Below are 17,513 nucleotides of genomic sequence, written 5' to 3' on the forward strand. Positions count from 1 at the left end.
AAGTTGGGAGAAAAAAAAACTTTGTTTTTGTATTTTCTAAGCATGAGGGCGAACTCAAGACTAGGTAATTGGGACAAGATCGTGGCAGGAGTCATGTATAGAAGAATTTGAGTGTGTCTGATTAGTGCCTTTGTCTAATTCCATGTTCTTGGATTCCCTACGAGGTGTGACTATTAAATAACGAGGCTGATGCTGCTACAGAATAACTATGCATGTGCCAAATCCTAACGACCGACAGCTGTGCAGCGTAAAGCCTTCTCTTTCGATTGCGCAGCGTCTCACGTGTTTGTAGAGAACATCTGTCTGACCGGAACCGTCGTTTGTGTAAGAGGTGTTAGTTTCGTTTTGCCCGAAAACATGATACTACACATGTAGTAAAGCAACGAATTGTCGTGAAATTTCACATCAAAACTTGGGTAAAACCGCTACTGAAACTTATCTTTTATTAAAAGAAGTTTATGGCGATGAATGTTTATCACTTGTGCAAGTTTTTTGAGTGATTCAAGCGTTTCCAAGATGGCCGAGAAGATGTCGGAGATGATGACCGCCCGGGTCGCCCTTCTACGTCCAAAACCGATGAAAATATCGATTATAATTAATCAACATTACTACCACTGAGGTGCTTGCTCAACTCTGTGAAAGAGTAAGGAAAAAAAAGACCCGATTTGAGGAAGAACAAGTCACGGGGTTCTCCATCAAGACACTGCATTGTCTGTCAAGACGTTTCTAGCCAAGTACAACATCCCAGTTTTAGGCTGTCCGCCTTATTCGCCTGACCTGGCCCCATATGATTTTTGTCTGTTCCCTAAAGTCAAATCTGCATTAAAAAGAAAACACGATTTCAGTCCGTTGAAGCTGTGAAAGAAAAAGTGGCACGCGTCATGCAGGAGCTCAGAGAAAAAAACTTCCAGCACTGTTTCTGAACAATGGTAAATTCGCATGGAGCGTTGTTGGGATAGAGGAGGGGTGTATATTGAAGGTGATAATAACTAAATATGTATAAATTTAAAAATAAAATGTTTTACAGCAATAGTCTCCGTTATTTAATAGCCACACCTCGTACACGTTTCAAATGCTGGCAAGAATGACTTAGGCACAATAATGTTGCTAAAATATGTTAACAAGCTCTTTGTTCCCAGTGGAAATTTCAAAGTTGTGATTTCTCCTTAGACAGGGAAGTCCATTGATATCCCAATTAAAGTTGGGGTTGGCTCCTTCACATTGTTTAATAAAATAAATTAATTAAATTTATTTTAATTAATAAAAAAAATATAATAATAATAATAATGATAGGTTGTTCTTTTCCAAATTCACTTATTAGGGCAGTTAGTTTCCAGTATGTTCATTTAGTGTAATCTTACTTCTTTAAAACCCTAAATGCCGAATACAGATAAGTCTTCTGTACTTGCAGGATGTACGCAAAGTTGCTGTGGGTGATTTCAGTTATACAATCTCCTATAGGGAGTTCACGTCGGAAATGTTACAAGAATTGATATCTCATTCACTGTATTGTAGCCAGTACATTAAGTATGATTGTTACAAAGCTCCTCTAGAGCTTCATTCAGCCACTTGGTTTGTAGCAGCTGCTAATAACGGCACCGTGGACTATCTGGGCAACGTCAAGAGGGGATCGTGTCCTTGTGCAGGTATGATATAGGAATCAAAGAGTTTACAATTTATCAATCCAAAGATTTACTTAACCCCTCAATGCACAGTTTTTTTTTTGAAAAAACCGCTATATTTTATATTTGATTAAGTAATTGTTAGAGCTTACAATCCCATGTAAATGATAAATATCTATAAAACGATTGCTTTTCTTTGCTTTCACATTATTTTCAATTCTCGATTATATTCGAGAGTGAAAAATTATAGTAGCATAAAGTGCAACGCCGCTCGAATTATCTCGAGTGTGCACAGTTTGGCCAGTTTAGCGCGCTCGAGTTAACTCGAGTGTGCACGTTAAGGGGTTAATGATCTGTTTTTCTTCTTCTTCTTCAGAGAATCGTACCTGTGTCAACCCAGATCATTCTTGCAATTGTGACATTAGCGAAGATAAATGGCTATCCGATGAAGGTTATTACATCTCACCCAATTCTCTGGGTATAACACAGATGGTGTTTCTACAGCAAGCCGATTTGCAGGATGATGCCATTGGTAGAATTACTCTTGGGCCGTTAGAATGTGTTGAAACCAGTAAGAACACCTGCACTGATCCAAAGTGGATGAAATTCTAGTTCCAGGAATAAGAGTTATATATATTTTTTTTGTATATCTATGTGCTATTTTTAGACACCCAGAAGTATGTGGTGACTTTCACGACCAGCCAGTCGTACATAGAAGTTCCCGGATGGCGAAAAGGAGATATTGCGTTTAGTTTTAGAACAACCGGCGAGAAAGCCATCCTGCTTTATCAGCCACCAATCAGACCTCATCATCCCTCGTTTATGGTGGCCCTCACCAGCGGTTAGTTCTTAAACTTTCTCGCACTTAATTTAATCACACCATAAAAAATAATTGTATGTACTTCATATTTGTATAAGAATTATTAGAAAATGAGTAAGTGGTTTTTAGTAAATGTATCAGTTGATAATTAGCAATTTTCTTCATAACTTTGCAACCACTAAGAAAAAAAAAGAGACATATAAACCGAACTCATTGTGCGAGAAAAGTTATTCTGAGACCTTACATTGCAAATGAAGAACTAAAATACTGAGAATGCTTCAGTTAACATGTTTATTGTTATGATTATCACGATGACGTCAAAAAAATGGGAGGCTCCATCTTCCTTTTTAGCCAAAAAAAAAATCAGCGGCTAAGATCTTAAATTGTGATGAAATCCAATTTATTGAAAACACATTTTGAAGAGAATACGATTAGTAGCACATCTTCGAGAGTGGTTGGTGGAAAACTTCTCTCTTTCTAAAATATCGATTCATTTTATCCGAGTTTTAAAGAAAATACCACAACCGAACTTGAATTCAACTTTCTTGAATGGACTTTTCACTTTTTTCTTGAGGGCTTTTCGAGAATGTCTTCTACGATGTTTTTCTTAATGACGTATGTACTACATACACGTAGATCTATAACTATTGTTTATATAATTTTACTCGGAAAATTTGTTTTAGGAAATTCTCAAGGATCGATAAAAATTGCTTTTTAGTGCAATTTGAAGTTTTAAATTCTGTACAGAATTAGAAAGAATTAAATTTGTTTAAAAATTCAGAGATCCAAGAAAAGTTACAAGCCTGAGAATAGTGGTAGGTGAAAATCTTGTTAACCAATGATTTTTTGTTTTCTTCGTTTTCCAGATTTCCAGTTAACATTCAATTTCACCCTTAATACTGGGAAATCAAGAGAATTGGAAATAAAATCCCAACGTAAATTGAATTCTGGAGAATGGCAAAAAATTTGGATTGATTATAATGAACATCATGTAAGATTTATGATAAATACGGATTATCAGATGGTGGATCTGTTGCCTGAAGAGGAATTTGGACCATTTGAAGGCAGTATGTTTATTGGGGGAGCTGCGGAGTTAGTTTGTTATTTTTTATTTATTAAACTGATGCATATTTTGTTTTTTGATAATGGCTGTATTGGAAGTCTGCAGGCTCAGGAATGCATCGCATTGGCCTGGCAGATGATAGCCTTTGCAGGTTCTGTCAGGAAGAAGAGGAAACGGCACTGCACGTGTTGTGTCAGTGCGAGGGGCTCTTATGGCTAAGGATGTTACTTCTCGGGAAGGAAAAACCAAGGCCCGAGGAGCTTTACCCAAGAGCCGCTCTCCAGCATCAAGAGTCTTATTAAAAGGACAGGTCTGGAGGATGAGCTTTAGAGTGAGGGGAGTCACAATAGATCCAAAGGGGTCGCAGTGACGTAGGCCTTGAGGCCGCCCTAGTTTAATCTAATCTGATCTAATTGATTGGAAGTAGTTTAAACATGAGAAGTGTTCGCGAACAATTCTATTGAAGATTTTTTCAATTACGAAATGAAGAATTAAGTGTTCATTAGTAGCAGAACGTTGCCCGTAGTTTCAATAATCTGGGGAGAGAAACTCCTTCGGATGTTCACGACTGATCATATTGATTATTGGCATTTGAAAACAAACCAGAAATAGCGATTTTTTTTTGGACTCAGAAGAATCCAAAAACTGAATTGCTGGTGGAAAACTTCCATTTTTTAAAACTACCTTTTGAAAGGTTCACTGTTCAAATCAACTTAAGAATAAAAAAAATGCAACAAGAAATTTTGTAAGTTTTCTAATGTTTACTACATTGATTTTTTCAGAGATCTATTGGAAAAACGCTCTGTACGACAAGGACTGATCGGTTGTTTCCGTGGCCTTGTAGTGAACGGAGAAATACTGGACATCTATTCATATATGAGCGTTCATCTGTCAGAAATTATCAAAGATTGTAAGCCGTCCTGTGATCCAAATCCTTGCAAGAATGGCGCTCGTTGTAAAGAATTATGGAGTACGTTTCTATGTGTATGCGAAAACCCGTGGGCCTACATTGGCACTTACTGTGAAATTAGTGAGTATCTTTATGAGTGTAGACTTCTTTTTTTTAAATTAATGATTGGCAATTCTGTAAGCCAATCCGTGTAAGCCACAGTAAATAGCCATAAGTTTTTAGGACACTCATAAAAAATACGAGCTTTAGAGATCATAAAACGGAAGTACTATTGTTGAGCTGTCGAGAAGCTGCTTTGCCCATCCTCTCGAAAATTATCATTCAAAATATGGTTATCCCGGTAGCCGAGAGGCGAGACCTGTAAAGCTAATATGTATTGTGGTATTGGGTTCGATTCCCAGGTCTTAGGCCTTCGATTTTATTTAATGGTTAATAAAAAGAAATTTACTGTAAAGTATGTTTGCTAGTCGCCTCCGTCCACGACACCTAATTGGGTAGTTGGATGTAAAGCCCGCCTGGTAAAATAGGCAATTACTATACTGCTACTACTATAAGGTTATCCCTCTTCTAGATTTCCAAGGATTCAGGGTAATCAGGCTACTGTTAAACTTAAATGTATCAGACTAAGTCTAATTAAGCAGAAAACAGCCTTGGAGAGGATAACCTAGGACAGTGATGGCGAACCTATGACCCGCGAGTCAGACACTTTTCACTAACCCACAATTGCTAGGCAACCGTTTGTTTGTTTTATGCCGGTTGATTTATATTTTCTAATTTTGGTGGATAATTTATATTCTATCTGTATTTTTTTTTTCAATCACGCATTGTGACACAAAATCAATTTAAATGTTATCTATAACCTCTTTAGTTTGATCATTACAGTACTAAAAAACGCAAATGCTTTTGTAGTATTTGAAATAAAGCAAAAAGTGTTTACAAAATATCAAATAAAATGTATAATTTTACTCACATTTTGTTTGTTACAAAAAAAAATCGACAACCCAAAGCAAATAACCATATTTAGATTTTTCTTCTGACACTTTTGTTCAGGTTTTGTTCAGTTACGTTTGTAAAAAGAGAGACTTCCATAGCCACTTGTTTCGTCCCGTTTTACCCGTTAAGCGAACTGAATTTTAAAGATGTCTAGTTTTGAAAATATATTCAGTTAAAATTTTTAAACTTCAACTCTTGGGCAAATGGGCATTAGTGACCCAAGAGCTAGCACTAAAAAAAAAAAAAATTCGACCCACGTCTCAAAAAGGTTCGCCATCCCTGTCCCAGAAAATTAAGGATGCAGAAACAAACGGGTGGCATCCCCTAATGGCTGTATAAATTGTAATTAACTCTTTTTTTTATTATTTCAGATATCAACGAAAATGGAATGACCCAAGTGCTACGTGATCGACACTTTAAGCGCAATCTTTTAGCATCATCCGATGAAAATGAGAAAACTCTGTTCAGAGGTTTTCTAAATGAAACATTTCTGGTAAATATCCGTACCTACGATAGTTATTCGCTGGTTTTACATGCCAACGATCATTTGAACAATTTCGTGCAACTTTACATCCATAACGAGAGTGCTGTTGTGTTTCTATTCAATTCTGGTGATACTATTTACAATGTTACAGTAGGATATCCAGGTTGGTTGATTTATCTAACTTATTCCTGAAGCAATTTATTTATAACTATAATTGTATTATTCTGTTCTGTTTTTTTAGGCCTTAACAGCGGCATATCTGTGCAGATTGCTGTAGTTCGTTTGGAAAACATGACAGTACTCCATGTAAATGAAAGAAATGCTATAGTAATGGCGTCTGTGAACCTCTTGACCAATTACTCTGACAAACCTTGGACTAATCCCGAAAACGGTAATGTTTTTTTTTTTTTTTTTCTTTAAATGATCACGAATATCCAGTCAGAGTAGGTAGTCCTGCTTCCCCAGATGCGAAGGCCAGTCCAAATGATTACCCTCGTGATTTTCTCTTCCAAAAAGCTTCTACTAACTGCTCACTGTCCGATGGTATTCAGTCAGAACAGGTGGTCCTGCTTTCGGTATGATGAAAAGTTCTCGGCTGTTCGCGGAGATGTCGTTGCTGTCAACGAAGTGTGTTTTTTATTCTTTACTTTGTTTTTATGTTAGTAAACGTAATTGCAATAATGTAAATCATCTTACTAAGTGGATTAGTTTGGTAGTTCGCATTTTTTTAGAAAAAACAGGGTGAGATTAGTTCAATGAATAGGGTGCAGGAGTTGTACACGATGAAGTCCAGATGCAAAGGCCAGTCCCCGTCAAGGCCGCGTGGGGCTATAAGGATGATTGTAGGCCTATTAACTGGCCACTGCAGGCTTAGAAAACACATGCATCGCATGGGCCTAGCAGATGATAGCCTCTGTAGATTCTGTCCGGAAGAGGAGGAAACGGCACTGCACTTGTTGTGTCAGTGTGAGGGGCTTGTTTTGGCTAAGGATGTTACTTCTCGGAGAGGAAAAACCACAAGGCCTGTGAGCTTTACCCAAGAGTCGCTCTCCAGCATTAAGAGTCTGATTAAAAGGACAATTCTGGAGGGTGAGCTTTAGAGTGAGGGTCGCAGTGGCATAGGCCTTGAGGCCGCCCTAGTCTAATCTAATCTAATCTAAAAGGCAGTCCAGCTGATTTTTCTCTAATTTTCTCTTCCAAGAAGCTTCCACTAACTGCTAACTGTCCAATGTGGACAAAGTTACAGGTAACGAGAGAACCTGGTAGTTCCTGAGTGCATAGAAAAAAAAAAACCAATGTTCTCGGATATTGAAGTTTCTAAGATTAAAAATTAAGTATAAAATAGACGTGATTTATTGAAAGAGAAAAACTGGAATATCATACATTCGTAAAATTCTTCCTCAGAACGGTTTATTGCCTGTGAAAAACCATCCGAAGTTGATGAAGATTTTTGCAATAGAATGATCCTCTTAATTTTCAACATAAGTTTCTTTAAGAACTACATCAAGAACGGTCAAGACTGCTTGCACGATAAAAAAAACCAAAAAGCTGACATTGTACGATATATCAAAAGAAAGTTCACCATACATTTTACATCAAAAATTAAGATTAGAAATCTTTGTGTTTCCATCACTGGATGGTCGTCGTTCACTCCAATCACGCCCTTGGTGCACATGCATGTGCGCGTATGTATATGGATATATACATGCGTGCATGTGTATTTGCGCCATCCTTATCGCTCATCTCTTTTGCTTATTGTACTGCATACAGTTGCAAAATAAATAAACAAATAAAAAAAAATAATAAAAAAAATCTTTATGTAACATTAGGGTCCGCATTTGTTCAAAGTCTGAACAAAAAACAAGTACGGAAACGAATTCGAAGTCATGTTTTTGAACATTTTTGAACCAAGTGTTCTGTAGATGAGAGGTCCTACTACTATACGCCAGAGCAATCAAAGCAGTAAGCGGAAGGAAGCTGGTGGCTGTGCACAAAATAAATAAATAAATAATAATAATAATAATAAAAATTTCATCTGCGGGGAAATGATTTCTGGGATACAGAACAGATTCTTTTTATGAATTACCTTGCGAATACTGCACAAGGTTTTTTTAGGAGGTCGTGACCGATTGGATGACCAAACAGTGCAATAACATCATAGTTTCTATGGTTACAAAAAAAATAAAACCGCCCACAAAAAGAAAATTAGGTTTTTCTTTAAATAAACAAAAAACAGTAATTCAGTTTATATGTGCTATTTTGCAGAAGTGCTACGTCCTCAAAGGCCGCCTGCACCGCCCACCGAATACTTCCAAGTCTCTCTAGGTGGCTTCGACAGTCTGTTGAGCGGCCCAAATGAAGAACCACTTCAAGGATATATTGGTTGTATTCGAGGACTGAAAATTGGCGATCAAGTTGTGAATCTAACAAATTATATAACTTCAGCTGTAAATACTTCTGGTTAGATGAATTTACTATACAATCCCAATTCCTAATTCTTCCTCTCTGAGGATAATTTTAAATTTAAAAAAAAAAAAAATACTGTTTTGTTTTGTAGAAACAGAAGGAATGATTGCCGGTTGTCGAATGAAGTGCGACGAACAGCCTTGTAAAAATCAAGGAATTTGTATTGAAGATTTTCTCAAAGGTGTTGCCTCCTGTAATTGTGAGCTTACTTCTTATGAAGGAGAATTTTGTAATGAAGGTGAGACTTAAAAAAAAGAAAAAATCTAAAACTTATGCATTATTATTATATATTTATTTATTTTTTATCTTACAGAGAGAGGAGCCGGTTTTAGTGGAGAATCAGTATTGCAAAGGAAATTCGATTTAGAAGGTCCTGTCAATCAAATAAAAGTACAGCTGGCGTTCTCCAGTTCAGACACACGACAAAGAAATACCGCACTCTTACTGTTACAAACTGAAAACAAGTAAGTTAAAACCTCTTTTTGAATTGAACTTGAATTTTTAAGAAAAATCGAACGATTTGGTAGGATCTATTCGAATGTATAGATTTTGAGATTTTTTTTCTCGAAGAATATTTTCTTATAAATGCTAATTTTCAAGAAAATGACTACAAGAGAAATTTAAATAAATAATTACTACAAGATCCTGGAATTTCCGTCATAATTACGTAATTCAATCAAATTCTAACAAATAATGGTATAATGCAATATATTCAGTAATATTTTTGTGATTTTTAAATTATAATTAAAGTTAAAAGCAATTTTTGTAATGTTTAAGTATGTTATTGTAGGCAACAATTCCACGGATGGTCTTTTGGACCCAGTGAATGTCTTTTATTTATTATAGGATGAAAAAATAATTGCCATTTCAGTCTTAATAGATTTATTCTGCCGAGCTTTCATATATATGTGTAATAATATACATAATATATGTATAATATGAATTTTTCATTATATTATACATATTATATTATTATTTTAATAGAATCATTGTTAACAATCTGTAAACATGTTCCACAGCCCTCTAGGTCGAAAGTTCGGCAGAATAAATCTATTAAGACTGAAATGGCAATTATTTTTTCATCCTATTTAAACTATGAATCAGTCACCAAAAAGAATGGACTACAATTTATTTATTATGTTCAAGAATGAAATTACTTTTGTATTTATTGGTTTTTTTTTAAAAAATAAAAGGCTTTATTATTATTATATTTATTACAAGATCCTACGCAGAGATCCCGGGTTCAAATCCAGCTGCTGGACTCTTAGATTTTCTCTTTATAGGAGCTTCTTAAAGCTCACTGTCCGGTGATGGACAGTGTTGTCTGTAACGAGAGAACATTGTCCGGAAGCTCTAAAAAAAAAAAGCTCCTTGCGCCAATAACCTCAGTTGGTGATGCGCCTTAAATCATTTTTTTTTTATATACAAGATCATTTCATACACCTTTTTTTTGTAAATAATTATTGTAAAATATTAGCTATTTATTTTTTGTTTGTTTGTTTATAGGCGTAGTTATTATCTAATTGTAGCTCTCAGTTCTGAGGGCGAGCTGATATTCGAAGAAGAACGCGAAGGAGGTGGATCTAATGCTTTTGGAGCTAGAATTAAAGACAGATATTTTCTGAATGGTGCTAGACATTCGCTCTACTACAAACGCACCAATGATTCTGCTGTACTCTTGGTATAATTTCACTATTATCTTGTTATCTGTTTTTTTATTTAGTAATTATATTTTCACAGATTATTGTTTTTTTTTTTTATAGATTGATCGTGAAGAAGTGCCTCTATCGCCAATCCAGGTGCTAAGTCTGTCGGATATGCCAGAAGGACATCCTGGTGCGAATGAAGTTCAAGTAGGCGGACTGAACACCAGTGATCCTAGATTCGCAGCTTACATGAGCTATGGAGGTTGTTTGTCCAGTAAGTTATTCTTTTTCCGTGCTCATCTCTGGACCAAATATATAAGAGATATGAATGACTATGTATTCAATCTCCTATTTTCAGATGTCCTACTTGAAGTGAACACCTATTCTATGAAACCATTGGAAGAGTACATGGCCTTCACTAAAACCGGAGGAACAGATGTCTACGTGAAGAATTCACTGGGCGTTAGAAGTGCCCAATGTGCTTTCTTCGACGCGGTCAACAAGCCTAGAGCTGGTCCTTCATTAAACATTAGTTTCGTAAGTCAGTCAGTCCAGTCTAACAAACTTTTTGTGAACTACTATTTCACACACTTTTTTTTAAGGTGTCTGTGCTCTCTTCTACGATCTTCGGAGTCTTTCTCCAGAAATAGCTCCGTACATACATTCACCGTCCTTCTGTTGATAAGCATTGCCAATAACTATTATGAATGGCACGTAAAAAAAAAAATCTGTCTTTTACAATTCTCACGGTTATCTATCGTCAAGGATTTTATTCATTTTATTGAAATGGCACCTAGTTATTATCTAATTTTAGCTCTCAGTTCTGAGGGAGAGCTGATATTCGAAGAAGAACGGATCTAATGCGTTCGGAGCTAGAATTAAAGACAGATATTTTTTTGAATGGTGCCAGACATTCGCTCTACTACAAACGCACAAAAGATTCAGCTCTACTCTTGGTACAATTTCCCTACTGTCTTTTATTAGAAGGAACCAACCACTCTGGACAGTGAGCTGTAAGAAGCTCCTAGGAAGAGAAAATCTAAGGGTCAGCAGCTGGTCCCAGGTTCGAATCCAGCTGCTGACCCTTAGATTTTCTCTTCCTAGGAGCTTCTTACAGCTCACTATGTCCGATGATGCGACAGTGTTGTCTGTAACGTGAGAACACTGTCCGGAGGCCGGCAGTGCACTGAAAAAAGCTCCGGGCACCAATAACCTTAGATGTTGACGCGCCTTAATTAAAAAGATTTATTATTATTATTATTGCTAACCGATGAACATCTTGACAGGGCCAAGAGCAGCAAATTTGGGCTGAAGACGCTCCTGCCAGAATTCCCTATAAGTCCCTATACTCTGATTCTTCTACGAAAGAGGAAGGAACAGGAAGAGGTAAAATTAAAGAATATCCATAAAACTTGCAACAATATATTTACTAAATTAGAAATTCTGTCTCCCCTAATCGCGTGCAAATTTTGTTTCTTTTCAGTACTTTTTATAATTGCCACCTCTATATTTTGCATAGTAGTAACAGGCACTCTTTATCATGTCTACCGGACACATGTGGCCTATAAAAGAAGGAAGGAAGCAGAGACTACAATGCTGTGGCGTAGTCAACAGATACAGTATCAGGAACCACCGATTCCAATATCACCACCTATTGCTAAAGCTGTCAGATCAAGAAGTGTAAGTATTATTTCTTGTGGATATCACAAAAAATAAATAAATAATTGTTTCCATCTTGGAGTCGTTAAAAAAAAGCATCGTAAAAATCATGTAACGAATTCCGACTAGACAGTGAGTAGATATTTTAGAAAAGTCTGCCGTGTTAGATGAAAACTGTAAACGACTGATGAGATCAAAGAAGCACCTTTTTTTAGCTTATTAATAATAAATAACATGCTCTTTCTGACTTTCAAGAACCATATCATGCCTTATCACAATATGAAATCCTGTTTCAGACTGTTCGTTATAAAAATGCCCATGTTTTTCAATCTATGCTTGTGTTTAGTTTTTCGTATTTTCATCCTCTTCAAAGATTTTCTCTTAGAAAGAAAAAAGAAAACTTCAAAATTTCATCAATTCTTGAAGATAGAAAATCAATAGCAAGGCATGAAATAGAAATCCGATGAATTAACCAGTTAACTGTTTGTGACGAAGATATTCGTCATGAAAAAAAGTGTAAAATTTTGTGTTGCCGTCATGCGTTTTCAGTTGTGACCATTGGCAGTTAATTTTGCAATTTTTGTTAAAACTAACAATACGAGGGTCGTTTGAAAAGTCCGTGCAAAAATAAAAACTACTTAATTTTTTGGGGTAAACCTTTTTTATTTTTCAACATAGTCTCCTTTTAGGCTTATACACTTCGTCCAACGCTGCTCTAGTTTGTTGATCCCTTCCGAATAATAGGATTTGTCCAAGTCTGAAAAATAGCCATTCGTTTCTGCAATCACCTCCTCGTTTGAATGAAATCTTTTTCCCGCCAGCCATTTCTTCATATTGGGGAACAAATAGTAGTCCGAGGGAGCCAAGTCTGGAGAATAGGGGGGATATGAAACGAGTTGGAACCCTATTTCCATTAATTTTGCGACCACAACTGCTGAGGTGTGAGCTGGTGCGTTGTCGTGATGGAAAAGGACTTTTTTGTGGGCCAATCGTGGGCGTTTTTCTTGCAGCTCGGTTTTCAAACGGTCCAATAACGATGAATAATATGCACCTGTAATAGTTTTACCCTTTTCCAGATAGTCGATGAGGATTATTCCTTGCGAATCCCAAAAGACAGTCGCCATAATCTTTCCGGCCGAAGGAACGGTCTTCGCCTTTTTTGGCGCAGATTCCCCCTTGGTAACCCATTGTTTAGATTGTTCTTTGGTGTCAGGAGTGTAGTGATGTATCCATGTTTCATCCACAGTGACGAAACGACGCTTAAAGTCCTGCGGATTCTTCTGGAACAGCTGCAAACCGTCCTTGCAAAACTTCACACGATTTCGTTTTTGGTCAAGCGTGAGCAATCGCGGCACCCATCTTGCGGATAGCTTTGTCATGTCCAAATGTTGATGCAAAATATTATGTACCCGTTCATTCGAGATGCCCACAGCACTAGCAATCTCACGCACCTTCACTCTTCTGTCATCCATCACCATATCATGGATTTTATCAACGATTTCTGGAGTAGTAACCTCAACAGGGCGTCCAGAACGTTCAGCGTCACTTGTGCCCATATGGCCACTCCGAAAATTTTGAAACCACTTATAAACTGTTCTAATCGAAGGTGCAGAGTCACCATAATGTTTATCAAGCTTCTCTTTAGTCTCCTGAGGCGTTTTGCCTTTCATAAAGTAGTGTTTAATCAACACACGAAATTCTTTTTCGTCCATTTTTTGAAAATCACTCGACTTCCTCGATTCAAACGAATGCCAAACACAAAGAAATAGACCGATCTGGCTGAAACTTGGTGTGTGTTCTTCCAAGAGATGCTACTAACTAAACATAACCTCGATACGCGCCAGTAGTGCTATCTCTCTGACTTTGCACGGACTTTTCAAACGACCCTCGTATATTCGTAAACTGCAAGAAGTTTGGAATATTTTGAGGCAATGTCGAAATATAAAGAACTAATAGATAAATATAGTATGAATTAGTCTTCGTAAATGTATCCTTGTCTTTTATTAGTCATCACTGAATCAATAACGAATTCATATATTGTGTTAGGCTAGACTGACTATGAGCGCCTGGTAATAAAAAACGGGATGAGGATTCTTTTGTTCCCTATTTACCTGTATACAAGAGGCTCTTTTTTTGATGGCTCATGTGCAGAGGTTCAAGATTTAGCAAATCATCCAAATTGCTGAGTCGTGGGCTACTAACTAACCTGCCAAGATATTTCCCTGCATAATTGTTTGTACTTTCATCATTTGGTCAGGGATTCATTTCTATAAATACCAGGTCTGTAATGTTGCGACCTACTCGGCATAATTGCAGCAGTGTGCATTCTTTGAAACTTAGTATTTATGCAAGGACAGTCAGCTGTTTAGTTTATTTAGTGGCACCAGGTTTTTTTCCCAAGTTTTATGATTCTTTGCCGGATTTCCTCCGTAACACTTTACCATTTGAACGCATATTTGAGATGATAAGGTAATTTAGAAAAAATATTTTTGTCCGATCGAAGAAAGTAAATCAGTGTGTAGCAAGCTGTTATTAGATCAACAACAATAGTATATTCAAGTGCAACGAAATTTATTTTTGATGTTTTTGTTTCATATTTATGTTAATATAAATAAATGAATAAATATACATGAAATAAATAACGAACAAAAAAAATATGTAAAAGTCATTTCATTGCAACCAAATTTCATATCAAATATACTCTGGGTTTGACGAATATATTCTTCATCGCTTATTTTTGTACGACGCACCTAGGGGGACACATTTTCCAACCAGGTCGAAACAGTTAACTGGTTAATCAGGAAGAATGAATGACCGAAACAAAACATAAGAATATTATGAGGAGACTATCGATTTGCATTTAAAGTCGATTGGGGCAAGAGTTAACAATTTCACAAATTTCTTTTTTTTTTGCTTGATTTTAAGTTAAAACCTTTGATTAATTGTAATATACAATAATACAAAAAAACATTCATCAAATGTCGAAATAAAACCAATGTATTTTTAGATATATGAATTGGGGGGTGGGACTAGCACAAATTTGCTCGTAACCTTCATAGATGTAACCTTCTCAGCTAGGGAAAAATCAGGATTTCAATTGTGTTAAAACTAAGCAAGCTTACATGCTTTCTCCATATTTCATCATGATTAATGAATTTTTTTACAACATAATCAGTGCTTTTATAACATGCAATTAATTAAGATAAATTTGGATGTTTTTCGCTAAATAATCTATAAAGCTTTAGTGCTACTACTAATTTATTTAAAAAATTTCATTTTTTCTTTTCTAATATACATATATGTATATTTTAAAATTAAATATTGTGATCATACGGTGCCATATCTACTTGGAAGATATTTATGATGAAAGGTTTGCGAGGGCAGTCTTTACCAGCAACACCTTCAACAGAACGGTCGACCTGCAGTAATGGCGCCTGAATCATCATCATCATCATCATCATCACTGCTTAGGCCTGCTATCAAACTAACCCGGTCTAAAAGTGTGAGTAACCACTACCAGGTTGGTTATGTCTTAAATGGCATGATTATGGCATGTGCGAAAGATTGTTCATCATCAAAATTTGTTATCTAAAGAAGAGAAAAAAAAAAGAAAGAAGCGTTTTGCATACTATTAAAAGATTTTGTGATTGCTTATTTAATTGCTATCCCATTATGTCTTGAAAAATCTCATTTGAAACACATTATTTTTTTTTATTTTTTCTAAAACACGAATTTTTTACTGACGAAACGAAAGCTAAAACTTTCTCTTCAAAAGTCTGTGCCATTATGATCTTTTTGAAAGTAGCCACATGCACCAAAATCACGAAAAAAAAAAATGCGAACTGGGACTCCATTTATAAATAAATAACTACGAGAAGACAAAACTAGTTTGCGAACAATTCATTTATTTTTATTTCAGATTTGCATAACTGCATAATAAAAGTTGTACATTCTCATTAACCAAATCTCTCAAATTTGTGTTAAATAAACTTATTTAAGTACGAAAATCTTTTGTGCAGAGCTTGCACTAATGTTTTGCAACAATGGAATATAGTATTACTAGTTTTAAGTACATTGCTAGAAGACCACTTGAAGACAAAGACTTACTTATCTTGCTTGAATTAAAATAATAATAATAAGCTCTCCTACTATTAGTAAAAGTGAAAGAACGGAAACAGCTGATTGTTTACAGTTTGTGACGATAAATTGTTTACGAACCGGATATTTTGAGGGGACCCATTTGTGGTTGCCGCCCCTCCCAAGCTCCTTAACTTATTCTTAAAATTCATACCTCGGACATCCACTTGGAAATGTATTTGTCATTTTGCATGAGTCGTATAATGCCTTTCTTTTTCTCAAACTTTGAAATTGCTACTTACGTTTATTTACCTCCCTTATAAACGGGAAAATATGAGTTGCTTCAATAGCACTTGCTCTACTTTTTTTTTTATATATAGTTTCGTTACTATTCAGTTTTATCTTTAATTTAAAATCTATCATTTGCCATTAAAATTTAATAAAATTTGAAGATTATTAATTAAATAATGAATGATGTGGCTCTGTAGCAGGATGACAGTATGAAATCGTCTGCACAGAATGGAACAGATCTTAAGCCGGTTTACAAATCTTCTCCGAGCACTCCAGCACCAGTCGTCAGATTTAGGATTCCATCTGAAGAACCGCCCAGAGGTTAGTCCAATGTATTAATTTAATTCTTTGTTTTATAGTTAAAAGTTAAGTGAATAAAAAGCTATTCCAAATAAGAGCCATTATACTTGATGTTCAGCAGTGATCAACATCCTTTCCCCCCCCTTTTTTTGCCATTGGCTTTCGCCATACAGCCAGCATCGTCTATGTATACAGCCAGCATCGTCTGTGTATACAGCTAAGCATCTTCTATGTATACAGCTAAGCATCGTCTATGTATACAGCTAAGCATCGTCTAGGTGCTTATCACTAGAATATCACTCACTCTTCATTCCTACTTATAAATACATTCGCTTCACACATTCATCCCCTCTACTGTATATTACTATTTACATCAAACTTACAACTAATGGATGGATCAGTACTCTATATACCTGCCATCCTTATAGCTTAACCTAAATTAAAATCACCGTAATCCTTTTCTAATCATTTTCTTCCATTCATTCTATTTCGGCTATAACTTTTAAATACATTCATATTTCATTGCTAGCTCTGCTACAGATTTAAGCACATAGATGTTGGTGGAGAATATTACGTATGTCTTCATAGCGAAATGGTGCATCTAAAAATACCTGCCCTTCCTTCCACATTGAATTGTAAGTCCTACCAAATTAGGGAGCTAAGATTAATGGAAGAACTATTGCTGTTTAGTTTGATCTCGTTTCTAAAAATATCTTATTTTGCCTCTTTCTGTTATTTTAGGGTATTATTAGATTCTCTATTGTATCGGGGGTTTGGGCATAGGGCCGACGACAGCCCTTCTTTGCAACTTCTTGAAATTTCAATTGGAAAATTTAAGAGGCTAGGGCCCTTCTTGAGCTGTAATACCAAGAATGACTTTTATATGTCAAAATAATCTGAAATCACATTCATACTATTGTTAGTATAAAATCTATAAAGTGAAAATTTTCTTTAGAATATTGATATTCTAGGAGCTTTTCAGGGAAACTGTCTTGTTACCATTCCTCTAAAGTGTTCCTGAAGAGCGCTTATTCAATTATTTCAACCAGGGCCGGCAATAGGCTTTTTTGGAGCAGGAATCTCAGATCGCCTTGGATCTCAGTTTCTTTGGGCCCTATTTTCAGTACATAATTTCCGAGAATTATTATAGATCCCAGACCTAAAACACAATTTTAATTATTC

The 17,513-nt window shown here is 35.9% G+C and overlaps 1 protein-coding gene across 8 annotated transcripts in view; it reads left to right on the forward strand.

Moving 5' to 3' along the window:
- axo (axotactin) overlaps positions 1-17,513 on the forward strand; it is a 48,072-nt gene that overhangs the window by 25,467 nt on the left and 5,092 nt on the right. For 4 of the 8 annotated variants that reach the window (XM_074112719.1, XM_074112724.1, XM_074112727.1 and 1 more), the window contains exons 16-32: positions 1,412-1,646; positions 1,999-2,193; positions 2,290-2,463; positions 3,309-3,534; positions 4,288-4,535; positions 5,780-6,055; positions 6,134-6,283; positions 8,158-8,352; positions 8,450-8,596; positions 8,672-8,822; positions 9,865-10,039; positions 10,122-10,278; positions 10,363-10,541; positions 11,291-11,390; positions 11,488-11,684; positions 15,034-15,183; positions 16,229-16,352. In XM_074112719.1, coding sequence (XP_073968820.1) covers positions 1,412-1,646; positions 1,999-2,193; positions 2,290-2,463; positions 3,309-3,534; positions 4,288-4,535; positions 5,780-6,055; positions 6,134-6,283; positions 8,158-8,352; positions 8,450-8,596; positions 8,672-8,822; positions 9,865-10,039; positions 10,122-10,278; positions 10,363-10,541; positions 11,291-11,390; positions 11,488-11,684; positions 15,034-15,183; positions 16,229-16,352 — 3,079 coding nt within the window. The remainder of the gene's footprint in view (positions 1-1,411; positions 1,647-1,998; positions 2,194-2,289; positions 2,464-3,308; positions 3,535-4,287; positions 4,536-5,779; positions 6,056-6,133; positions 6,284-8,157; positions 8,353-8,449; positions 8,597-8,671; positions 8,823-9,864; positions 10,040-10,121; positions 10,279-10,362; positions 10,542-11,290; positions 11,391-11,487; positions 11,685-15,033; positions 15,184-16,228; positions 16,353-17,513) is intronic. The other 4 variants (XM_074112722.1, XM_074112721.1, XM_074112723.1 and 1 more) reach the window with 4 other exon arrangements.

This window comes from Rhodnius prolixus, unplaced genomic scaffold (genome assembly GCF_049639745.1).
Source record: "Rhodnius prolixus isolate KJV_2025 unplaced genomic scaffold, Rpr scaffold_1, whole genome shotgun sequence".
NCBI lineage: Eukaryota > Metazoa > Arthropoda > Insecta > Hemiptera > Reduviidae > Rhodnius > Rhodnius prolixus.